The 26,468-nt window shown below is 38.3% G+C and overlaps 1 protein-coding gene across 4 annotated transcripts in view; it reads left to right on the forward strand.

Annotated features, from left to right (window-relative positions):
* Nucleotides 1–26,468, forward strand: part of ARHGEF3 (Rho guanine nucleotide exchange factor 3) — a 192,212-nt gene that overhangs the window by 160,262 nt on the left and 5,482 nt on the right. For all 4 annotated transcript variants that reach the window (XM_058166245.1, XM_058166246.1, XM_058166247.1 and 1 more), the window contains 6 exons: nucleotides 212–319; nucleotides 10,984–11,154; nucleotides 15,040–15,102; nucleotides 15,266–15,362; nucleotides 17,978–18,054; nucleotides 18,597–18,854. In XM_058166245.1, coding sequence (XP_058022228.1) covers nucleotides 212–319; nucleotides 10,984–11,154; nucleotides 15,040–15,102; nucleotides 15,266–15,362; nucleotides 17,978–18,054; nucleotides 18,597–18,854 — 774 coding nt within the window. The remainder of the gene's footprint in view (nucleotides 1–211; nucleotides 320–10,983; nucleotides 11,155–15,039; nucleotides 15,103–15,265; nucleotides 15,363–17,977; nucleotides 18,055–18,596; nucleotides 18,855–26,468) is intronic.

Here is a 26,468-nt window from a genome sequence, read left to right on the forward strand (position 1 = left end):
GACTTAACTCAGTGTTGCCTTAAAAAAAAAGTTCCCCATTGCTGGTTAGAGCCCTGGGGGATGGGCAGTGACTAGGTAACATTTGGTGGATAGGTAACATTTTTGTGGCTTTCCTCTTGCATTATCTATTCCTCTTATATTATCTTGTATTATCATTACAATCACCTATATAGCGATGCTTATATGTAATTAATTTGTCCAAAATTTACAGGAGCCCAGTAACAAGCGGATCAAGCCTCTTTCTAGAGTGACATCACTAGCAAGCTTAATTCCTCCTGTCCGAACAACTCCCTTGAAGCGATTGGGTCAGACACTCCAGGTATTTATTTTATTTATTATTTTATTAAATTTTATTTTATTTATTCTGCCCATCTCTCTGATAAGATAAAGAGTATCTTAAAAATTATTAAGTGGGATTAGGTGTAATGAATATAACTGACTTATGAATTTTTTCTGGTCTTAAACTAGAGCAATTTTCCATAAAAATGCTCCAAAAATCTAAAAAATATAAATGATGTTTTCTCACATTGGGAAGCCAAATGAGAGAGTTCTGTTGTATCACAATATATATTCACAGGGTTGCTTTGTGTAAACCCTTTTTTTTCTGAGAAAAATGAGCATAAAACTTAATATCATTGTAAAATATCATTGTATTTTAATTTCTCATCAATAGTTATGTAAAATATTCAATTGGAGATTTTTTTAGCCCAAAATGTAACTTTTATAGGAAAGTGTAATAATTGAAATATTTAAATGTACAGGTAGAATTATTTTGATAATTCTGCTTTAATTTTAAATAGACATTTGTGTTGATGCTGCATGAACAGATTTTTCACTTGCTGCACTCTACTCAGTTTTCAATTTAAACATGCAAATTCAAGGCAAAATAATTATGATTTTAATGAATCAAGATCCAGTCATCTGTTTACACTTGTACAGACTGCATGAAAATGAATATATTGATGCTTTGATAATTTGAAGGTTAAATTATACATGAAAGCAGATCAATATTGATTATATAACTAAGTAGCTGCTTTTGTCTAGCATCTTTTTGAGGAGAGAAAAAACGGACCGTTAAGATTACCAAATAGTCAGACAGTATAAATATGAAGCAATTCATATTCATTTCATTCCACTGTAAATTTCTTAGTTTAAGAAAGAAGCAGTGTTTTCAGAAGCCGTCCAGTCTGTAATCTGATTTGGAAATCGTCTCACCCAAATAACAGCTATAGAGTAAGTCAATACATATTGTTACTGACTTTTAAAGATACAAATTACTCTAGGCTCAGCCTTTTAAACTTTATAACATGCTGCAAAGGATCAGATCTAGAAACTGGATCCCCACTGTATTACTGTGCCTGCAGATATCTCCTCTGGAACCTACAAGATCCATGCCTCATTATTTCATTTGATTTAGATTCTTTAAATAAAGAAATAAAATTAGATGGAAAGCAGCAGGCTTAAACATATTTTTTACTTAAAAATTGTTTCTGGAACCAACATATAATCCAAATATTCTTAGGACATATTTTATTAGAGGTGAATCCACTTGTGAGTGAACAGGTTCGTTGGTTGTGAGCTCTGTGCCTTGTTTTTTTTCAGCCTCTGAAACCTCTGTTTCAGAGCTTTTTTTTCCTGCCTCTGAAACTTCTGAAACTCTGTTTCAGAAAAAACTTTTTTTTCTGCCTCTGAAAGCCTCCAAAACAGAGCTTCAGAGCCTTTTTTCTGAAGCTCTGTTTCTGAGGTTTTTTTTTCTGAAGCTCTGTTTGGAGGCTTTTTTTCTGAGAAAAATGAGCATAAAACTTAATATCATTGTAAAATATCATTGTATTTTAATTTCTCATCAATAGTTATGTAAAATATTCAATTGGGAGATTTTTTTAGCCCAAAATGTAACTTTTATAGGAAAGTGTAATAATTGAAATATTTAAATGTACAGGTAGAATTATTTTGATAATTCTGCTTTAATTTTAAATAGACATTTGTATTGATGCTGCATGAACAGATTTTTCAGTTGCTGCACTCTACTCAGTTTTCAAATATGTATTTAAACATGCAAATTCAAGGCAAAATAATTATGATTTTAATGACTCAAGATCCAGTCATCTGTTTACACTTGTACAGACTGCATGAAAATGAATATATTGATGCTTTGATAATTTGAAGGTTAAATTATACATGAAAGCAGATCAATATTGATTATATAACTAAGTAGCTGCTTTTGTGTAGCATCTTTTTGAGGAGAGAAAAAACGGACCGTTAAGATTACCAAATAGTCAGACAGTATAAATATGAAGCAATTCATATTCATTTCATTCCACTGTAAATTTCTTAGTTTAAGAAAGAAGCAGTGTTTTCAGAAGCCGTCCAGTCTGTAATCTGATTTGGAAATCGTCTCACCCAAATAACGGCTATAGAGTAAGTCAATACATATTGTTACTGACTTTTAAAGATACAAATTACTCTAGGCTCAGCCTTTTAAACTTTATAACATGCTGCAAAGGATCAGATCTAGAAACTGGATCCCCACTGTATTACTGTGCCTGCAGATATCTCCTCTGGAACCTACAAGATCCATGCCTCATTATTTCATTTGATTTAGATTCTTTAAATAAAGAAATAAAATTAGATGGAAAGCAGCAGGCTTAAACATATTTTTTACTTAAAAATTGTTTCTGGAACCAACATATAATCCAAATATTCTTAGGACATATTTTATTAGAGGTGAATCCACTTGTGAGTGAACAGGTTCGTTGGTTGTGAGCTCTGTGCCTTGTTTTTTTTCAGCCTCTGAAACCTCTGTTTCAGAGCTTTTTTTTCCTGCCTCTGAAACTTCTGAAACTCTGTTTCAGAAAAAACTTTTTTTTCTGCCTCTGAAAGCCTCCAAAACAGAGCTTCAGAGCCTTTTTTCTGAAGCTCTGTTTCTGAGGTTTTTTTTCTGAAGCTCTGTTTGGAGGCTTTTTTTCTGAAGCTTCGTTTCTGAGGCTTTTTTAAGCCTCTGAAACCTCTGTTTGAGAGGCTGAATGGGACTGCATTCAGAGTATAAGACACACCTAGATTTTTACCCTCTTTTTTGGGAGGGGGAAGGTGCATCTTATACTCTGAAAAATACAGTATTTTAGAAAATCTTTAATAAATTCTAGATGTCCTGCTATCCAAAAATAATTAGGATCTCTGATTCATGTCATGCATCTACATCAAAGATTTATAGGAGTGTAGCAGGCATCCAAAGAAGTCTGGCACTATTTCTGGTTTAAAAGTGAGAGTGGAGATGGGAGAAAGCACCAACATGTAGCTTTTGACTCTGAAACACATGCCCAAATGGCTATTGTTGCTTCAATAAAAATAATTTTCTGAAATACAGTGTCTTTATTTGTACTGATCGATGTGGACAAAAAATAATTAGATATATACCAAAAAAAGGTGAGACTGAAGTCAAAAATAAATTGCAGTTCCTCTTGTGGTTTCCAGTGAAAGAGCAATGTATGAGAAACATCAGAAGTCTTCTGGCTTGAAGCAACCTTAATATTTTACTTCTAATAAAAATATTACCCAGAGAGAAAGATGACTAATTAGTTCTTGTTGCTCAGAGTGAAAAGTGAATTAAAGGTTGCTAAATTTTATTATTGTACTCTATGCATCTCTTTTCATAATAATGCCGGATTCTGAATGAATGAAATCAGGTAACAGTAATAGAGTTGGAAAGGACCTTGGAGGTCATCTTGTCCAACCCCCTACTCACGCAGGAGACCTATACTAGAGATTCAAACTCCTTCCATTCCCCACCAGTCAGAGCTGAAGAAGCTTCTTGGGTGAGAAGCGAAACATCTTCAAAGAAAAAACAAGAAAGTTCAGGGCTCTGCGCATGCGCAAGATGGCTGCATAACCGGGAGATCGGGAGGACGACGATCTGGTGAAGTGGGGGATGGCGACGCCCAGGCGGTCTGCTGAGCAGCCTGCGCCCCCCGGTTAGGTGTAGCACCATCTGAGCAGCCGTGAGAGGGGTCTTGGGACCTCCTTGGACTCACGGCTGCCGGGACCGAAGCCGGGAAAGGGCGGGGCTGCGAACGGCGGCCATTTTATTATTCGGCCGGGCGGGAGCCGAGGAAGGAAACAGCGAGGCCTGGAGGAAGGGCGGTACCCAGAGGGCCTGCCGAGCGGTTTCGCCCCAGATCCGTATGTCATCTCGGGCAGCCGGGAGAGGTCTGGGAGCCTCTTTGGACCCCGGCTGCGGGACGAGGCCGGGGATGGGCGAGCGGATGGCGGCCTCTGGGCTCTGACGAGGCTGCGGCTTGGATTTGGTGGTTGGGGAAGCCGCAGCTGGGTTTCCCCGTTTCATCGTTTCATCGTTTCATCGCTTCTCTGGCATCTGGCGTCTTGGATGTCTTCTGGGCTCTCAGCTCTTCTTGATTTCCCCTGACCCCCCTTTGGACTTGGCGGAGGGGCCTAGGCTCTAGGGCCTAGGGTGGAGGGCTGTGATAGATCCCTCTTGTGGCCCCACGGAGGTATCCTGGCCCAGTTTGGCCTGGTTAGGCCTAGCGGGCCTGCTTCTTCTCGGACTGGGAGTTGCATTGTCATCTGCAATCATGGGCCAGCTGCATTTGTCACCTTGCATCTTATATGGCTGGCTGATGGTCATTTTGGGACTGTCCGGGAAGGTGATTGGAGACCGAATGGGTATTGGGGCCCTACTCTGCAACATCTTATGAGGAAACATCCGCTCTGGAAATATCGGTGGCGCCACGAGCAGGAGATGAATACCACCCTATTAGGACGGATTTTAGGACTGAGCTTTTCATGAACCACAATAACTTTTACTACCAGACTGCATCTGCGACTTATACCATCTTGTATCAGCTTTAAGCCAGCCACCATCTGAAGACATTTGGCAGATGGGTATCCACTCGGACTTGGCATTACACCTTGCCACCCCAGACATTACTTTGCTACTTCACGTCGTCTGCTCTCTCCTGTGTATGCTTTTAACTTATTTATTTATGCGATATTCTGCCTTGGAACTCTTGCGCCTGCGAAATTGCCCGCCTACGCAGGAATGGCCCGCCGCATTATCAAGGGCCGGCCTCAATGACGGGTCTTGGGACCCACAGAGGTGGCATCGAAAAAGAGCCTGTGGGGTTTTAGATAGGGCTTTTTAAGGGGTGGGAGGGTTAAGGCGGGCGTTGGGGTAGCCCGTCGGGAGGAGCCAGTCCTTGCGCTTGCTCGTGACGGTTTTTAATAGGTTCGGAGGTTAGGGGAGATTGCGTTCCTGTTGGTGAGGCGGCCTGATTCCCACGGTAAGTGAGAGGGGCAGATATGGCGGAAGGGAGGATCATATCGTTTTGGGGCGCGCACCCGATGTTTACAAGCGGTCGCGCCCGATCCCGTCCTTTTCCCGTTCCCGGATGGTCAAGACCCCAGAGCCTGGGCCTTGGCTGATGTTATGCAACGCACGGTCCGTAGTTAATAAGGCCCCCCTAGTATACGACCTTATTCAGGGGGGCGCTGCGGTCCTTATAGGCGTTACGGAAACCTGGCTGGGCACGGAAGGGGTGTGCCTTGTTGAGATGTGCCCGCGGGTTTCCGTGCATTCCATCAGCCGAGGCCCAGGGTAGGGGTGGGGGTGGCGGTTGTGATTAGAAAGTCTAGAGCCGAGGAGACCACTGTACCTCAGATTGCGGGTGCGAATCCCTCTTTGTGAGATGGGGCCATAGGTGCCAGATGGGTTTGCTGATCACGTACCTGGCTCCTTGCTGCGTGACAGCTGCCCTGCCCGAGCTCCTGGAGGTGCTGGCCGGGGTGGCAGTTGTGACCCCCAGACTTTTAGTCATGGGGACTTTAACTGCCATCGTCCGGCTCGTCATCGACGGCAGCTCGGGAGTTCATCTTCCATGACGGCCTTGGACCTGACCCAAGTAATTGATGGCCCTACTCACATTGGGGGTGGCACCCTGGACCTGATTTTTGTCTCTGGTCAGTGGTTGAGAGATCTGGACTTAAAGGAAATAGTCATTGAACCTTTGTCATGGTCAGATCACTCTCTTCTTCGTCTGGACTTTCTGACCGCCATTCACCGCCGCGGGGAGACGGAGCCGACACGTTGGTTCCGTCCCAGGCGCCTGATGGACCGGAGGGTTCGGACGGAGCTTGGGCCATTTCCTGAGGGTCTGGCTCACGGCTCGGCTGAGGAACTTGTTGCGGCCTGGGAGCGGGCGAGGCCCTTAGACCGGGTCGTGCCTTTGCGGCCTCTGACCCGGCGCAGGTCCCAACCGGCTCCTTGGTTCTCTGAGGAGCTGAGAGGGATGAAGCGCCGGAGAAGACGCCTAGAGAGTTCCTGGAGGTCTAGCCGTTCAGAAGCTGATCGGACACTAGTGAAGTCCTATACTAGGGCTTACCTAGTGGCAATGAGGGAGGCGAGGCGTAGCTCCGCCCCCCCCCTCATTGCATCGGCAGATAACCGCCCAGCCGCCCTGTTTCGGGTGACCCGCTCCCTCCTACACCAGGGGGAGCGGGATGACCCGTTACAGGGACGTGCTGAGGAGTTTAACGGTTATCTATACGATAAAATCGTTCAACCGGGATGGTTTGGACCAAGATTGCGGTGATCTGGTGAGGCGGCTGAGGTGGTCTTGGTGACATTTTATGGGATGAGTTTGACCCTGTCGCTCCGAGGACATGGACAGGTTGTTGGGAGGCTGAATGCCACCACGTGTTTACTGGACCCGTGCCTCCTGGTTGGTGCTGGCCACGCAGGAGGTGACACGAGGCTGGCTCAGGCGATTCTGGCGCTTCTTTGGTGGAGGTGTCTTTCCGGCCGCCTTGAAAGAGGCGGTGGTGAGGCCCTCCTCAAGAAGCCTTCCCTGGACCCGGCTGTTTTAGGTAATTATCGTCGGTCTCCAACCTTCGCTTCACGGCGAAGGTTGTAGAAATATGGTGGCATATCAGTTTCCCTTGCACCTGGATGAAACTGTCTATCTAGACCCGTTCCAGTCGGTTTCCGACCCGGTTACAGCACGGAGCGGCTTTGGTCGCGTTGGTGGATGATCTCTGGAGGGCCAGGGATAGGGGTTGTTCCTCTGCCCTGGTCCTATTAGACCTCTCAGCGGCTTTCGATACCATCGACCATGGTATCCTGCTGCGCGGTTGGAGGATTGGGAGTGGGAGGCACCGTTTATCGGTGGTTCTCCTCCTATCTCTCCGACCGGTCGCAGTCGGTGTTGACAGGGGCAGAGGTCGGCCCGGGCGCCTCACTTGTGGGGTGCCGCGGGATCGATCCTCTCGCCTTCTGTTCAACATCTATATGAAGCCGCTGGGTGAGATCATCAGTGGGTTCGGTGTGAGGTACCAGCTGTGCGGATGACACCCAGCTGTACTTTTCCACGGACCACCCCAGCGAAGCCATCAGTGCTGTCCCGGTGTCTGGAGGCCGTACGGATCTGGATGGGGAGAAACAGGCTCAAGCTCAATCCCTCCAAGACAGAGTGGCTGTGGATGCCGGCGTCCCGGTACAGTCAGCTAAATCCGCGGCTGACCATCGGTGGCGAGTCATTGGCCCCGATGGAGAGGGTGCGCAACTTAGGCGTCCTCCTGGATGAACGGCTGTCTCTAGAAGATCATTTGACAGCCGTCTCCAGGAGAGCGTTCTACCAGGTTCGCCTGGTGCGCCAGTTGCGCCCCTTTCTGGACCGGGAGGCCCTATGCACGGTCACTCACGCCCTCGTGACGTCTCGCCTGGATTACTGCAACGCTCTCTACATGGGGCTTCCCTTGAAGGGCATCCGGAGGCTACAGTTAGTCCAGAACGCGGCTGCGCGGGTGATAGATGGAGCCCCTCGTGGCTCCCGTATAACACCTATCCTGCGCAGTCTGCACTGGCTACCTGTGGCTTTCCGGGTGCGCTTCAAGGTTTTGGTGACCACCTTTAAAGCGCTCCATGGCATAGGGCCGGGTTATCTGGGACCGCCTACTGCGACCAGATACCTCTCACCGACCCGTGCGCTCTCACAGAGGGACTCCTCAGGGTGCCGTCAGCTAGGCAGTGTCGTCTGGCGGCGCCCAGGGAAGGGCCTTCTCTGTGGGGCTCCGCCCTCTGGAGCGAACTCCCCAGGACTCCGTCAACTTCCGGACCTTGAACCTTCCGTCATGAGCTCAAGACACATTTATTCATCTGTGCAGGACTGGCTTAGTTTTTAGATTTTAAATTTAGAGGGTTTTAAATTGATTTTAATATCTATATTTTTATTTTAATTAATTGGGCAGTAGAATAAGTTTTTAATGATTATTTTAATTTGTATATTGATGTTTTATATGCCTGTGAACCGCCCTGAGTCCTTTGGGAGAAAAATAATTAGATATATACCAAAAAAAGGTGAGACTGAAGTCAAAAATAAATTGCAGTTCCTCTTGTGGTTTCCAGTGAAAGAGCAATGTATGAGAAACATCAGAAGTCTTCTGACTTGAAGCAACCTTAATATTTTACTTCTAATAAAAATATTACCCAGAGAGAAAGATGACTAATTAGTTCTTGTTGCTCAGAGTGAAAAGTGAATTAAAGGTTGCTAAATTTTATTATTGTACTCTATGCATCTCTTTTCATAATAATGCCGGATTCTGAATGAATGAAATCAGGTAACAGTAATAGAGTTGGAAAGGACCTTGGAGGTCATCTTGTCCAACCCCCTACTCACGCAGGAGACCTATACTAGGGATTCAAACTCCTTCCATTCCCCACCAGTCAGAGCTGAAGAAGCTTCTTGGGTGAGAAGCGAAACATCTTCAAAGAAAAAACAAGAAAGTTCAGTTGCCTCCTGAAAAAGAACCTTTGGGACAACCATGACCTGGATGACTCTCTACAGACTTTTAGCTATGCAATTTGGGATGAACACCCTTTGAATGGTGTGGGAGTAGAAATAGATTTCCAGAGAAAAAAGTGCAGACTATAGGAACCAGGAGCACTATTCAGGTGACCCTGAGGATACAGATCAACCACCAAGTGGTTCAACGACCCTCAGAAAGGATGCAAATGACCAGTTGTCTGCAAGTAATATAAATCCTTCCATTCTCCACCATCCATTCAGAGCTGAAGAAGCTTCTTGGATGAGAAGCAAAACATCTTCAAAGAAAAAACAAATTCCAGTTGCCTCCTGAAAAACCACCTTTGGGACCTGAATAGAGTTATAAAATCATTGCGAAGCATATGGTCATGATCAGTGGTGGGTTGCTACCGGTTCGCCCTGGATCAATACGAGCGAACCGGTAGCGACGGGATTTGAAACTCACTACTGGTCACGATGTACTGTAACTTCCATAACAGCTTTCTTACCAAAGTCAACCTTGGTAGTAAAAGAGCCAACTAATAGATAGCTTATATAATCTCTCCACATCAGGAAAAGAATCTTTTAATATCAATATCTCATCCCTCTTTCTCCTCCACTTTCGGTAGGCTCTTTTGTATCAATGAGACAATAAAAAACTTTGGGTTTGACTTAGCCAAAGACTCTGTATCCTGATGGGCTGATCCATATCTTTCTTGATTCTTAACAGACATCATGAAACATTCTTAGCTCTCACCATTATTAGTCATGGTTTCTCCACTGAGTTCCCTGCTAGTAATTTATCAGATCTTTTACCTTAGTATTAGCATCTTTATTTTATACAATTCTGTAGGTGCATATTTCCCCAATTTTTCTTTAATTTAGAGAAATCTATCGAATTGCTTCAGAGTGGATTCCCCCCCACCCAAAAAAAAATATGGTTGGAGCTTTGGAGATGCTCCTGAATTCAACACTTGGACTGCTAAAACCAGATTGCCTTTGTGACATTGAGTTTACCTTGCTTACTAAAAGAGTACTGGAGTAACCCACTAATCATATTAAGACTTCTGAAAATATAATCTAGAAGCTTCAATTTGAGAAGACTGGAACAATCAGATTTTTGGCTGCTTGTACTTCCTTCAATTATATTTCAGCAAACTTCATCAACTGTAAATTTGGTTCCAAGCCAAATTCAAAGTGCTATTGTTTAATTTAAAAACTTTAAATGGTTTGAAGCTGAATTAGTTGAAGCCAGTGTCCCTTGCTTAGAAACCTCCCTCCATACAGACAGACAGCATCTACATAAAAGCTGTTAGCAGTGAACATTACATCTACTAAAGAGATTATTTTAACAATATTGCTGCAATGGGTTGTCTTATCCAAGGAGGTTACGCCTGGCACTGTTATAGTACCATGCACCTATCTTTTAAGTGCTAAATTAGCATAATCTATTTTGCCTCACATAGGTTTGCAAAAATTCTCCTCAGGATATACTCTAAAACTTTTCAAGTGAAATTGGAACCACACTTCTTAACACATCTTATTACATCTATATTCTTGCCTGAAATTCAGTTACTTAGAGTAAATGTCAGTTGGATCCCTCTTGCTGCAAGTCACTCTAGTGCTATGGGATGAATAAAGGGATAAAGGAATGTAGTTTGATGATAGTAGCACTATATAATTCTTTTTTGCAAAATTCCTTTTAAGATACTGCCTAAGTACATAAAACAACATGTTTTATGTATAATTCTTTTTAAAATATGTACATGAGCGACCAATGAATATAAAATGCCATATTTACAGTAATTATGGAGACTCCCATTTGAGTTGCTGAATAAAAAATATACATGCATTATGCTTACAGTGGTAAATTCCCATTTAAAACTTCATTTGCAGTAAATTGTAGGGTTTCCCCAGGTTACGTATTCAAGTTTATCAATTTTCTGCTTTGACAAAATTTAGTTGTGGATATGTTTTCAAAAATAAATTGCTATTTATTATAATTTTCCTCCAAAAATACCAAAGTAGTATATGGATTCCTACCCAGTGTTATTGCCATGACATCTGTGAGCTAGGCTGGTCCAAAATCAGCAACCAAGTTTCTTTCAGCTTCTGCACTAGTAGTATAAATCAAAAGTTAACTAAGTAGTAATGATAGTTTCCTTTTTCCTAGCGTTCTATCAGTTTTCGTAATGACAGTCGATCTGATCTACTGGCATCCCGTTCCTGGCTGAAAAATGTACCGTCTGCTAGCACCAAGCGACGAGACAGTAAACTCTGGAGTGAGACTTTTGATGTTTGTGTCAATCAGATGCTCACATCCAAAGAAATTAAGCGTCAAGAGGTTTGCTTATTTACATTGCCTTTGAGATTCTTTTTTTTCTGAAATGGGATTTTAGAGGTAAAAGTTAATGTGTACCTGTCTCTGTACAGTAAGTTCGCTCTCTGCAAATATATTCTCTTTTTTTGCACTTAGGGCAGTAACAGAACTGTCACACATCTATAGAAGAGAATATATACAGTTCAGGGTTGAACTGTGGAGACTTGGTGCTTTTTCAGCATGGTTGTTTGATTATAGATGTTTCATTACTCCATTAAGCAGTACACTGAAGATGTTACCTAACTGGATAATGAAATGTCTACAAGCAAACAATTAAGCTCAAAGAGCACTAAGAACTCTATATATCATATATCTTTTGAGTGTACTCTGATGCTGCTAAGAACTATTAATACATTGTTACTTCCAGTCTGTAAAAGTGACTCTCGCAGCATCTCCTGCTCCTGCTACAGAGCTCTGTCTATTTTGCTTATACTACAGTGGAATAATTTCCCACCTCTGTTTTGTATTCAAAAGCCAACTGGCCATTAATGCCGGAAGAGAATCCTCTGCAAGTAGCAATGTAATGGCAGAACAATTCTGGATTAAGGAAGAAAGCCTGAATATAATGACAGAACCATTTTTAAAAATACATCACCTCATTCTATGGCTTTTCTATCTCCTTTCTATTGCTGCTACCCAGATATTTTCCTCATGTAGCTATAATTTGAGGGGTAAGTGGAGTTTACAAATAGGAAGAAAAGATTCATCTGGATTTCTGATTTGTTTTTAAATAGAGCAGTAGTCAAATGAACAAGGAAAGTGATTGGAACCTATTGTGTACTAAGCTGTAAACTGTGTTTTAGAAACCACAATGACTGGGTAACTATAGCATGTTAAGTTAAAAGCAAACAAAGAACATTGTAGCCTTTCTATGTGTGAACTCAGCCAGTGTGAATTGTTGCTACAAATGTTTTTCCATTGATTAAGAATATTGAAAGGCAGGAACAAATGGCAAAATTATAGTTGCACATTTTGCTTCCTGTCTTAGTTCTAGAAGGGCTACTTAGACAATAATTATGAGGTAAGAAGGTCTCCTTCCTGAACATATGCAGCTCTCAAGATGTTAGCACAACACACATTTACCAGCCTTTAAATTTGCTCTCCTAGCACATGGCTCCATTAGCCATCCAATTGTTACTGCTACTTCCCTTTCCATGTCTGCTTTCCTACCCACTTCCCACTCCAGAGTTGGGAAAAAAATGATTTCATGACTGAGAGAGCACCCCTCAGAGTCAGGTACACGTGAATAATATACATCACTACCCTGGTTTCTGCCCCTTTTCCAGCCTTCTGATTAAGGGTCAGATGAAAACTACAACAACTACAGCATTATTATCTAGAGAAGTCCCATTTTCACAAAGCCTCTTTAGACATTTGAAGGAATGCTTAACCTTCTGATAAATAATTTGCATAACATAGAAGATAACATAACATAACATAGAAGATTTAGCTTAACAACAAAAAATGGTTCTGTTTGAGGCTGAATTTAACCTGTTAACTTCTGTTATTCTGTTACTCATGTTAAATCAGTTTTGGAATGCATGAGTGACATGCTTACACTCCTTCCATGGCCTTGATATTTGTGTCATGAGAATAAGATCAAAGTGTTAAACATTTTTACAATTGAAGGGCTATATTTAGGATTATATTGGCAAGAATTGTTGGAGACAATACAATGAAAATTTACAATTTATTAAAACATTATCAGATAATCAATCCAGAAATTTTATTAGCAATCAGATGGAGACTAATATATTTCTGAAATGAATGTCACATCATGAGGTTCATGAATATGTGAATATTCTATAAAGAGAAGACATGCCAGATGTGGACTGAAAAATCCAGGTGACCCAGTAAATGGGGAACCAAAAGATAAGAACACTCTTAACACTTTGCTATCATCTAATGCTTGTCCAGATTATTACAGCCTACATATTGTATGCTAACAGAACTGCAGCTTAATGAAGCAAGAAATAATATTTTATCATTGTTAACACAGAGCTGGCTCAAATAAATATTATTGGAACCCTTTATCTTCTTGCCTTAAAGTATTCATTGCCTATCAGGCATGTGGTACTAATTATTTTTTTCATTCCAGTCTCTTGATGTTGTAAATTGATTAGCCTTTGAGCTGTTCATTTAGAATGATCTAGTGAATGTTTAATCAGACACAAGGCATTTTATTTGATATTCCAAGCATTCATGCTTAAAGTAGCAGCTTTTCTTGTTTTTATACAAATAGACTGGGTCTCATCTGGAAATAAAATGAGTCAATTTGTTTTGCCACAAACCCCCACGCAAGGCCATTGTGCACTCCAAGAACCTTAAGCATAACTATCTCTTGAAACAAGTCATGAGTAAAGTAATGGCAACAAACAGAATGACATTTGAACAATTCTCCCTCCTCTTTTAAATGATTTTGAAACTATAAAAATATACTTTTTAAAGGACAAGAAGATACAATGTGCACCGATTTATTTCAAGGAAACAATATAATTTGCACCCATCAATTTGTCCTGAAACCGATAGTAGGACCAATGATGCACTTAAAATTTAAGGAAGTGGAAACATACAAGATACAGGTAGTCCTTGTCTTGCAGCCATTTGTTTAGTGACCGTTCAAAGTTACAGCAGCATTGAAAAAAGTGACTTATGACTGTTTTTCACACTTACGACCATTGTAGCATCCCCATGGTCACATGAACAAAATTCCAGCAAGTGGTAACTGGCATATTTATGACAGTTGCACTGTCCCAGGGTCATGTGATCACCATTTATAACTTTCCCAGCTGGCTTCCAACAAGCAAAGTGAGGGGGAAGCTAAATTTGTTTAATGACCGCATGATTCATTTAACAACTGCAGCAATTCATTTAACAACTGTGGCAAAAATGGTCATAAATGGATCACTTAACCATTGCCTTACTTTAGCAATGGAAATGTTGGGCTCAGTTATGGTTGTAAGTTGAGGGCTACCTGTAAAAGACAAAAAGAAGCAAGGTCTTCTCATTTGTCCCCTGCTCCTTTGAGCAGAATGAAAAGGGAGGGAAAAATCTGTTTTTTAGCTTTATATGTAGTGGTCTGTGCACATTCCCTGATTACTGGTTACGAATTACAGTAACACAATCTGTGCAAATGGCACACAACATTTCTTAGTTTCTCTAACAGCTATTGGCTCTTTGGCCAGTTGTGCTCACAAACTGATGCTGAATTCTGATGCCAGTTCCTTAGAGGGTCTAATTGCCAAAAATTTATTGTCTTAATCTGTTAAATTGAGTGCTCCAGAACTAAAGCAAGAACAACAGCAGGTTCTCTACACACACTTAAGAGGATAATGATATTTTATTGTACACCACTGAAAAAACTTGATAGTGAGAGAGAGAAGAAGAAGAAGAAGAAAGGAAAGAAAGAAAAAGAAAGAAAGAAAGAAAGAAAGAAAGAAAGAGAAAGAAAGACTATAATAACTGAATATTTTAAGCAACATATAAGGAAATGGACAAAATGAACACTGATGTAAAAATAGTATTTTCTAATAAAGAAGCATGCTAACTGAAAGTCAGAAACTGTTATACTAGCATCCATTGCTTTATAACTTTTCCTGATGTAGGAAAATGGACTATATAATTAGTCATAGAACTAAATGTTGTTAACATAAAAACTGCAGACTGGAATATAATTTATACATAAAAAAACAGAATAACTACTTAATCTGTTGGTTTTATCATCTTTGGATGATAAAAATTATGTCTTTAGCCTTATTTCAATTTTTCTATTTATTTTGGAATAGCACATTTGCTTATTTATTTTATTAAAATATCACTTTCTTTTCCCAATTGTTTTCAAAATTACAGGCAATATTTGAACTTTCACAAGGAGAAGAAGACTTGATTGAAGACTTAAAGTTAGCAAAGAAGGTACTTGCATGCTTACATATTCTATCTGAATCTTGTTAATACTGTTTCTTTGACCAATGCTAATGAAGACAAAATTTGAATATAGAAGCCAGAGCATAAATATGGTCACTAATAAGAGAGTTCAAATATTTGTTTATTGTATGGCTTTTCTGTCTTTGCACAGGCGTACCATGATCCAATGCTTAAACTATCCATAATGTCTGAACAAGAATTAAATCAAATTTTTGGAACACTAGATTCTTTAATTCCTCTTCACGAAGGTATAATTTCTTGCATTCAGTATATTGGAGAAATGGTTGTATACAATTTTAGAGTGCATGCAAAATCTATGAGCTGAAATACGCAACAATGTCCAGTATTTAAATTTTTCTATAATATTTGTGTAGGTTTATATTTATGGAGAGGACTTTACCTTGGAATTGGTTGGAATCTGTCAAGTTTTCATTATAGAATTGAGTATTCCTAGTAAAACCAAATTGTCCATCACCACCACCCCATAATAATAATAATAATTTTGGAGTACCCACCAAAAGTTTCCAGCTATATTTTACATAGCTGATTATTTCAGCTTATTCAGATTTGTAAAATTATGGTATTGTGTCTTTGTTTTTTTCTCTCTGTTGAGCTTTTAGGACTTCCTGAAATTGCTGTTCTTTTTTTTAAAGGGTGCTATGAAGGGAGGGACTCTGGTTCCAAATTAAGCAGCAATATTAGAAGAAAGGCTTAATATTGTTGCAAAAGGGTCATTTCTGAAGTGGGGGTCATACTATTGGTTGTTTTGCTTTTTCTGACTGTCATCTCATCTTTAGAAGGTGGGCTGGATGCTTAAATGTGGAAATGTTTTGTAATAAGAGCTACAAATCATTCTGCTCTGATCAAAACTGAAACTGTCAATGCAGCTGTTAAAACGGATATATGAAAAAACAATTAGGCATGTTGCATGAAACATGGATAGCCACTTGACTAACTTTCTTATAAAAATGATAGGGGCTTTAATGTCATTCTGCAAAGTTTTTATTAGTAGAAACCAATACTAAATTGACAAGTTTCCCTTTTTTATTTATTTATTTATTTTGTCAAACACATACTAAACAATATATATAAGTATAAGCATAAGATAAACACACAAAATGAATACAACCAAAGGGAACTTTAGGACAGGAACTGTAGGCATGCTGGTGCTCTTATGTACGCCTCTTACAGACCTCTTAGGAATGGGGTGAGGTCAACAGTAGACAGCCTTAGGTTAAAGCTTTGGGGATTTTGGGATGAGACCACGGAGTCAGGTAGTGCATTCCAGGCATTAACAACTCTGTTACTGAAGTCATATTTTCTACAATCAAGATTGGAGCGGTTCACTTTAAGTTTGAATCTATTGTGTGATCATGTATTGTTGTGGTTGAACCTGAAGTAGTCTTCGACAGGAAGGACATTGCAGCAGATGATTTTATGAGTTATGGTCAGGTCATGCCAAAGGCGGCGTAGTTCTAAATTTTCTAAACTCAGAATTTCAAGTCTGGTGGCATAAGGTATTTTGTTGTGATCAGAGGAGTGGAGGATTCTTCTTCTGAAATATTTCTGGACACGCTCAATTGTATTAATGTCTGATTTGCAGGGTGGGTTCCAGACAGATGAGCTGTAATCAAGAATTGGTCTAGCAAATGTTTTGTGTGCTCTGATTAGTAGTGTAATCTTTCCGGAGAAGAACCTACACAAGATTAGGTTTACAACTCTTAATGCCTTTTTGGCGATGTAGTTGCAATGGGCTTTGGCACTTAGATCATTTGATATGAGAACTCCAAGGTCTTTGACAGAGTGAGGGTCATCTACAAGGTCATGTCCATCTAGCTTGTATTTAGTGTTCTGATACGTTTTTCCAATGTTTAAGACACAGCATTTGTTGGTTGAGATTTGGAGTTGCCAAATTTTTGACCATTCCGACACAAAGTCAAGGTCTTTTTGAAGGGTAGCCGCATTGTTGGTAGTGTTAAATAGTTTAACATCATCGGCGAAGAGAACACAGTTACTTATAATATGGTCACAGAGGTCGTTTATGTATAATATGAAGAGTGTTGGTCCTAGAACGCTGCCTTTTTTAAGCTTTTTTAAGAAGTATGCACATAGTCCATCAGGTCCAATAGATAGAGATGGTTTCAGTCTACATAGTGCCTTTTCAACATTATCTTCTGTGAACTCTATTTGTGTTAGATCGTTGTGATCATTATTGGTACAACTGGGGAATGTTGGGCATGAGTCATTGCTGTTTACAAAGATTGAGCCGAAGATGTGTTAAAGAGGTTTGCTTTTTTTTTTTTTTTAATTTACATTTATATCCCGCCCTTCTCCGAAGACTCAGGGCGGCTTACAGTGTGTAAGGCAATAGTCTCATTCTATTTGTATATTTACAAAATCAACTTATTGCCCCCCCCCAACAATCTGGGTCCTCATTTTACCTACCTTATAAAGGATGGAAGGCTGAGTCAACCTTGGGCCTGGTGGGATTCGAGCCTGCAGTAATTGCAGGCTGCTGTGTTTTAATAACAGGCTATCTTACAGCCTGAGCCACCACGGCCTTTAACTGCTTTAACTGCTTCATCATTGCATTCTTAACCGTTAGATCCTTTTAGGGGTGGGATGGATCTCAAGTCTTTAAGTTTAAGTTTTTAAGTCTTTTCTGTTGTTTAGCCAAAATATAGGGAAACCCAGTATGTTTGAGTCATACAAAAGTTCAAAAGCCTAGTCTATTGTAGAGGAAAAACCAGTGTTACATTCTCTGCTAAGCCTGGCTTTTCATGTTATGAACATTATCAGTGAATGATTCATAAATCAAGTCTTCCATTCATTCCCATAATATTCAGTATTCTATTTTCATCAGATCTTCTTAGGAGACTGAAGGAAATTAGGAAGTCTGATGGATCTACAGAATCAGTTGGTCACATTCTTGTGAGCTGGGTATGTAAAATACTCATATATGTTTTCTTGATCCTATTTTTTAAATACCGATCTTATCTGGCATTACAAACATGTTTACGGAAACATGAATAACAGGATTTGTAAATATTTGCGTTAAAATTAATATAGTTGGAAAAGATATAAATTTTAAAGACAAGGATCTTTGATTTTAATACTTAAGGCACCTTTCTAACACTGTAGAAGATTAAGGGTAAAGAACACACTTCAAAAACTGCTTTCATGGTTTCATATGTTAACAAATGTCTATTTTAAATAAGCTTTGCATGTGCCAATGAGCAATGTTTGTGATACATAATCCTTAGTTTAAATATAACATTCTAAGGTAATATATATCAATCTGCTTTGGAAGATTGCATTGTTGTATTAGCTCAAATATATTGGACTTACTCAGAAAATGTACTTTTTAAACTCATTGTTGGATACAAAGCTGCAATAACTATTTTTAAAGCCATTAAATATGTTTGAATATGAACACGTAAAAACTCTTGCCACATATTATTTTCATTTCTTTTCTTCCTTAGCTGCCGTTCTTGAATTCTTACGATAGTTACTGTAGCAATCAAGTGGCTGCTAAAGCTTTGTTGGACCATAAAAAACAGGACCACAGAGTGCAGGACTTCCTACAGCGTTGCTTGGAATCACCTTTCAGTCGTAAATTAGATTTATGGAATTTCCTTGATATTCCACGCAGCCGTCTGGTGAAATATCCATTGCTACTCAGAGAGATTTTGAGGCACACACCAAATGATCATCCAGATCATCAGCACCTTGAAGAAGCTGTATGTGTTTAGCAACAATGTAGCAAGTAGAGCTATTTTTTTAAAAAATGTTGAATTATCCATCTCAAGGCAGTTGCTTGGATTAGAATTACAATAGTGTGTGTATGTATGTGATGCTGTAGGTGCTTGATATGCAAAATTACTTACAGTTAATGTAAGAATATTAGCAGTGAAGAAGTAGAAAAGCAGTACTGTTTTTAGAGGCTGTGGAAAAGTTAAGGTCCCTTCTTCTGCCCTGTTGGCTAAGTGTTGTTCCGGATAGGGCAGCTCCAGTAGATGTATCCACCTCCAAACCCCCTTTTTAATGAATTTTAAATTTAATTTTTAAAATTTTAAGTGAATCAAGTAGTCTATTTCCTTTGACAAAGCAGGTTATGTGACCTCCACAATCCAAACTGGTTGGTTATATTAATGGTTTCCATGTTCTATGTTGCACTGTTGAAGCAGAAACAAACAATCTGATAAACACATGATACATGTCTTACTGTGACTGCGCGTATGTGTATGTATTTATGGCTAAATATCACACTTCAAATATTCCTCTCCATAGTGTTGCTTCTTAGATATAGTTCTAAGAAACAGAAGCATGCCAAAACTACTTAGGCCAAAACTTTTCTTTAATCCTCTGGGAATAGATGCTACTGCTTAAATATTCAAAGGCTGACCAAGGTTTCAAGAAAATTATATATTAGCCATGTTGCAATAGCAAAGGCCTCAAGTGCTTAGGGCTGCCACAAATTTTAGAATTCTTTTCCCTTAATGAAAATATGGAAGTTCAGTACAACTCTTTTTTACTAGAAGTATGCAGGACTAATTTTAATCACTTAGGCTTATTTAAAAAACATACTTATTTACTAGGGTATAGCAAGTTATAACACAAGTTTGGGGTCAAGCACACATAATTCTAGTGGTTTTAGTTAGAAAATAAAATGACAAAGTCCTGTTGTTTATGTGCAAAAGGATTTTGATGGTATAGGCTACTTCATTTAGTCTACTTGAAGGAATAAATGTGCTAAACTGTCATTCATTTAGCAACTACTACATTTAGAGATAACCTGTAAATACAATGGTAATAAAGGGCAAAAAAACCATTTTCTAACCAGTAAAAATATTTATGACCAAATTCATACACCTGAAAAAAATGCACACCAGAGTGTGCACACCATTAATGCTGTACAAGAGAACTTTATCTTCTTCTTCAGTACATTTTGAATAATCCACCAAATTCTTATCCAAAAGACCTTAATTTTCTTGCAAGTCCACCAAATATGAAAATATGTAGCATCATCACAATCACACCTCCAACATTTCGCTTGGATATTAGGATACATACATGATAATTTTTTGGGATCTAAGTGCCATCTATAAAACATCTTATAAAAATTTTCCTTAAATTCTGTGCTTGTGTAAACTTAACATTTCTAACCCAAATTTTCTCCCATGTTTCCAACATTATTGGTTCCTGAATATTCTGTGCCCATTTTATCATACAATCCTTTACCAAATCCTTTTCCGAATCTATTTCAAGCAACACATTATACAATCTCTTTATATGCTCCTGGGTCTGATTTCTAATTTGCTTTATTAAATTCAGAATCAATTTAGTCTCAATCCCTGTACAATCCGTTATAATTCCCAAAAGGAAAAATTGTGGCAGGAACTTTATCTTCTTCTTCAGTACATTTTGAATAATCCACCAAATTCTTATTCAAAAGACCTTAATTTTCTTGCAAGTCCACCAAATATGAAAATATGTAGCATCATCACAATCACACCTCCAACATTTCGCTTGGATATTAGGATACATACATGATAATTTTTTGGGATCTAAGTGCCATCTATAAAACATCTTATAAAAATTTTCCTTAAATTCTGTGCTTGTGTAAACTTAACATTTCAAACCCAAAATTTCTCCCATGTTTCCAACATTCTTGGTTGCTGAATATTCTGTTCCCATTTTATCATACTATCCTTTACCAAATCCTTTCCGAATCTATTTCAAGCAACACAATATACAATCTCTTTATATGCTCCAGGGTCTGATTTCTAATTTGCTTTATTAAATTTTCCTCCTTTGCATTATACCAATTTTTGATCTTCTTTCCATCTAGCACTTATTTGCCCATATTGAAACCAAGTATAATTCCTTCTTCATTTAATACCTGTAATGATTTTAATTGCAATCTACCTCCTTCAGCATACAAAAGTTCTTTATAAGTAATCATTTCCTGTTTCTGTTCTATATTTATATTCTCTATTGCATGTCTAGGGCTCGCCCATATAGGAATCTTGTATTCTAATTTATAGGAATATTTTTCCAGACCATAAAGAGCACTTCTCAACACATGATTCTTAAAAGCCCTATCCACTTTTTTCATAAAATAAAATGACAAAGTCCTGTTGTTTATGTGCAAAAGGATTTTGATGGTATAGGCTACTTCATTTAGTCTACTTGAAGGAATAAATGTGCTAAACTGTCATTCATTTAGCAACTACTACATTTAGAGATAACCTGTAAATACAATGGTAATAAAGGGCAAAAAAACCATTTTCTAACCAGTAAAAATATTTATGACCAAATTCATACACCTGAAAAAAATGCACACCAGAGTGTGCACACCATTAATGCTGTACAAGAGAACTTTATCTTCTTCTTCAGTACATTTTGAATAATCCACCAAATTCTTATCCAAAAGACCTTAATTTTCTTGCAAGTCCACCAAATATGAAAATATGTAGCATCATCACAATCACACCTCCAACATTTCGCTTGGATATTAGGATACATACATGATAATTTTTGGGATCTAAGTGCCATCTATAAAACATCTTATAAAAATTTTCCTTAAATTCTGTGCTTGTGTAAACTTAACATTTCTAACCCAAATTTTCTCCCATGTTTCCAACATTATTGGTTCCTGAATATTCTGTGCCCATTTTATCATACAATCCTTTACCAAATCCTTTTCGAATCTATTTCAAGCAACACATTATACAATCTCTTTATATGCTCCTGGGTCTGATTTCTAATTTGCTTTATTAAATTTTCCTCCTTTGCATTATACCAATTTTTGATCTTCTTTCCATCTAGCACTTATTTGCCCATATTGAAACCAAGTATAATTCCTCCTTCTTCATTTTAATACCTGTAATGATTTTAATTGCAATCTACCTCCTTCAGCATACAAAAGTTCTTTATAAGTAATCATTTCCTGTTTCTGTTCTATATTTATATTCTCTATTGCATGTCTAGGGCTCGCCCATATAGGAATCTTGTAATCTAATTTATAGGAATATTTTTCCAGACCATAAAGAGCACTTCTCAACACATGATTCTTAAAAGCCCTATCCACTTTTTTCATAAAATAAATACGCATGCCATCCATATAACAAGTCATAACCTTCTATATTCAAAATTCTTTCCTCTGTTAAGTTAAACCAGTCACTTATTACTGAAAGGGTTACTGCTTCATAATATAGTTTAAAGTTAGGCATTCTTAAACCACCTCTTTCCTGTGAGTCCTGTATTATTTTCATTTTAACCTCGCCTTTTTACCCTGCCATATAAATTTATTAATCCCAATCTGCCAATCTTCCAAATTTTTATCCTTTTTAATTATTGGTATCATCTGGAACAGAAACAAAAATCTAGGTAACACATTCATTTTAATAGCCGCAATCCTTCCCAATAGGGATAACTGCAATTTCTTCCAGCCACTCATATCATTCTGAACTTTTTGCCATAGCAAGTCATAATTATTCTTATAAAGTTTCTTGTTCGATGGGCTAATATAGACCCCTAAATATTTAACCTCTTTTACTACCTCAAATCCTGTCATTTCCTCTAGTTTTTGTTTCTGTTGTATAGACATATTTTTAATTATCACTTTTGTTTTATTCTGATTTATTTTAAATCCTGATACCTTTCCATATTTATCAATTACTTCCAACAAAAATCTACTTGAATTTATAGGATTCGTTAACGTAACCACTACATCATCTGCAAAAGCTCTAACTTTGTACTCATATTGTCTAATCTTAATTCCCTCTATTTTCATTAATTCTCGTATTTTATCCAATAATGGTTCCAGAGTCAAAACAAACAATAATGGTGATAAGGGACATCCCTGTCTCGTTCCTTTCGCAATCTTAATAACTTCTGTCAAACTACCATTTACTATAATCTGTGCTGTTTGCTCTCCATAAATCGCTTTAATTATTCTAATAAAACAGTCTCCAAATTGCATTTTCTCTATTAATTTAAATAAAAAATCCCAATGCAATCGATCAAAGGCTTTCTCTGCATCCAAAAAAATAAGTGCCGCTGAAGTATTCTTCTTTTCCAAATATTCCAATATATTAATAATCTGTCTAACATTATTCCTCATCTGCCTCCCTTTTATAAAACCAGATTGATCAGTATGAATTCTTTGTTGTAAAACTAACATTAATCTATTTGCTATTATTTTTACAAAAATCTTATAATCATTATTTAAAAGTGAAATCGGCCTATAGTTACCAGGTTTAGAGCAGTCTTGCTCCTCTTTTGGTATCAGTGAAATAAAAGATGTTTTCCATGACGGGGGTATTCCCACCCTAATTGTATCTGATTAAATAATTCTTTAAGTGGGCCTAATATTTCATCCTGTGTTTTTATAATAAGTTGCTGTAAGACCATCTGTACCAGGGTTTTCCCATTTTAATTGTTTAATTGCCTCCACTATTTCTCCAGTAGCTATCGGCCGATTCAGCTCCTCCTCTGTTCTAATGTTAGAATATTAACCTTATAATCTTTCAAATAATCATAAATGTCCCTATTCAATATTTTGTCTTTTGCATATAGTGCAGTATAAAATTCTGAGAATGCCTTTTAATTTTATCCTGTTGGTATATCTCTTTACCTTTATATTCTATTTTTTGTATGACACGTGCTTTCTGTTTCTTCCTTAAATTATATGCCAACCATCTCCCAGGTTTATTTGCATTACAAAAGGTATTATGTTTAGCATATTGTATATTCGTTGCCACCTGGTCTGCCATTAACATATTAAATTGACTCTGTAATATTTTTATAGCCTCTTTAAGTTTGTGATCTTGTGGGTTTTGAATTAATAACTGTTGCTTCCTTTGAATTTCTTCTTCCAAATACCTCGCTGCCTTTGTTTATTATTCCTTTGCCTATTGTCCAAGTAAATCAATATCCCTCTAATAAACGCTTTGCTCGCCTCCCACACAGTTCCTATAGGTGTCCCTTTGTACATATTAAAATCAAAAAATTCTTTTAACTGTTTCTTACAATAAGTTACATTATCCTCATATCTAAACAGATTTTCATTCAACCTCCATGTTCTACCACCTTTTTTCCCTTGTAATAATTCCATCCATACTGGGCTATGGTCAGTTAAACACCTCGGAAATATCTTCGTTTTCTTCACCCTAGAAAGCAAGTCATTAGAAATTAAAATAAAATCAATACGTGAAAAAGATTGATGCCTATCAGAAAAAAAAGTAAAATCTCTCTCATCTGGATTCCGTAACCTCCATATATCTCTAAACTCAAAGTCTTCCATCATTTCAAAAAAGGATTTTGGTAATTTTGCATGTATAGGTATCTTCTTGGAGGAGGTTCTCTTATCCTTCTTGTATCAATTACTCCATTCCAGTCTCCTAATAAAATAAACGAACTATAATCCCAGAGGGTCAACCTCTCATGTAACATTTTGTAAAACTTTTCTTGTTGCTGATTAGGTGCATAAATACCTATCAGCAAAGTCTTTTGCATCTATCACCAGTTCAATAGCAATAAATCTTCCTTGAATATCTGCCTCAATTAACTTAGCTGGTATATCCTTCCTGATATATACAACAATTCCATGCTTCTTTTCCAAAGCTGATGCAACAAAATGGTTACCCAATTTTGAATTAATTAAATATTTTTGGTCTGATAATTTTATATGTGTCTCTTGCAAACAAATCACATCATTTTAAATTGTTTCAAGTAGTGAAATATTTTCCTTCTTTTCTGAGCTGAATTCAAGCCATTAACATTCCATGACAAGATTCTATTTGCCATTACTGGCCTCCTGAAGCTTTGAAGCAGACAACGGAAGCTCCTCCTCCGGTATCTTCCGTCTAGCTCCTCCCACAGCTTCCATACTGGGATCCTGACTTTTACTTTGAGACTGTTGCTCTTCTTTACGCTTAAGGGCTCCTCTTGTCACCCTTTGCTCTTGTGGTTCCTCTAATACTGGCAGCAATAAAGGCTCTTGGATCACCACGCCTTCTTGAGTCTCTTGAAGTTTTCTATCACTTCTATTTCGACTTTCAAAACTGTAGAAAGAAAATCCTTTGCCTTTAAAACAGTGTCAATTCTATATCTCCTTCCTTGATAGAATACTGTCAGTCCAACTGGCACCTCCCATCTGAATTGAATCTGATGTTTTTTAAGTTCTTGTGTAAAACAAGCAAATTCCTTCCTGTCTCTTAACATCTTTGAAGGAATCTCTTTCAACACCTTCAACTCCTGTTCTCCAATTTTTAAAGTTGTCTGATATGAAACTTGCAGAATCTGATTTCTCATAGTCCTTTTCACAAAATAAACCACAATGTCCCGAGGAAGCTTTCTCTGTCTTGCAATCCAGGAATTAACTCTATATATTTTATCAATTTGGTAAGCTACCTCTTGGGGTCCACTTCAATAAATTCAGCCAATGCTTCTGATATAATTTTTCTTAAGTCTTCTCCTCGCTCTTCTTGCATACCACGAATTCTAAGAGCTCCTTCCATAAGTTTATATTGTAATATCACAACCTGATCTTCATTTTGATCCACTTTTTTCTGAACACCTTTCATTTTGTCTTCTAAATGCTTATTTGACTGAGAGATCTGTTGCATTTCCACTTCCAATCCTTCAATTTTTACTCAGTCCTTGAACTGCCATAAGAATATCTTCTCTTATTTTTGCATTAAAATTCTCCATCATCTCTTTTTGCCTATCTTCAGAAAGTTTTAATTGTTCTTTCAATATTTCCTCAAGACTTGGTTCAGATCCCCTTCTTCCAGAAGGCTTTAAAGGTTTAGCTGCCATTCTGTCTTCAAAAGAATCAGGAATTCAAACTTAATAACTCTCCTTCCTCCTTTCAGTATAAAAAACCTCTGTTTGTAACAATCCACAAATAACGCTGCTTCATCGTACTAAAAAATTTTACTTTCACTTTCAGACGCCATTTTAAAAGTCAATTAATCAAAGACAAAGAAAGGTTTCAAGTTTCAAAAAGGGAGTCGGTACTTGCCGTGCTGATTCTACATCAAAGATCGAACGCTTGTGAAATTCCCGTCTGCTTAGAATATCAATCAATTTAATAAGTCCTTTAGAGCAGAAGCGACATTCCCACTCCTTTTTCCTGATAAAAACAGGAGCGTGCTGAAGTTGGAGGGAGTGGAATTCGGTGGGGTCATAAATCCAGGAAAATTCGCTCTTGAGAGCAAACCCCCTGTCAGACCTGCCACTTTCCCACAACTCTGATAACCTCTTTCACCCAGAGGTTATGCTAAGCTCAGTGAACAGTGATTTTTTTTCTGTTTCACTGACTTTTACAATCTTCTAACACGGAG

Source organism: Ahaetulla prasina, chromosome 2, assembly GCF_028640845.1.
Source record: "Ahaetulla prasina isolate Xishuangbanna chromosome 2, ASM2864084v1, whole genome shotgun sequence".
Taxonomy (NCBI): domain Eukaryota; kingdom Metazoa; phylum Chordata; class Lepidosauria; order Squamata; family Colubridae; genus Ahaetulla; species Ahaetulla prasina.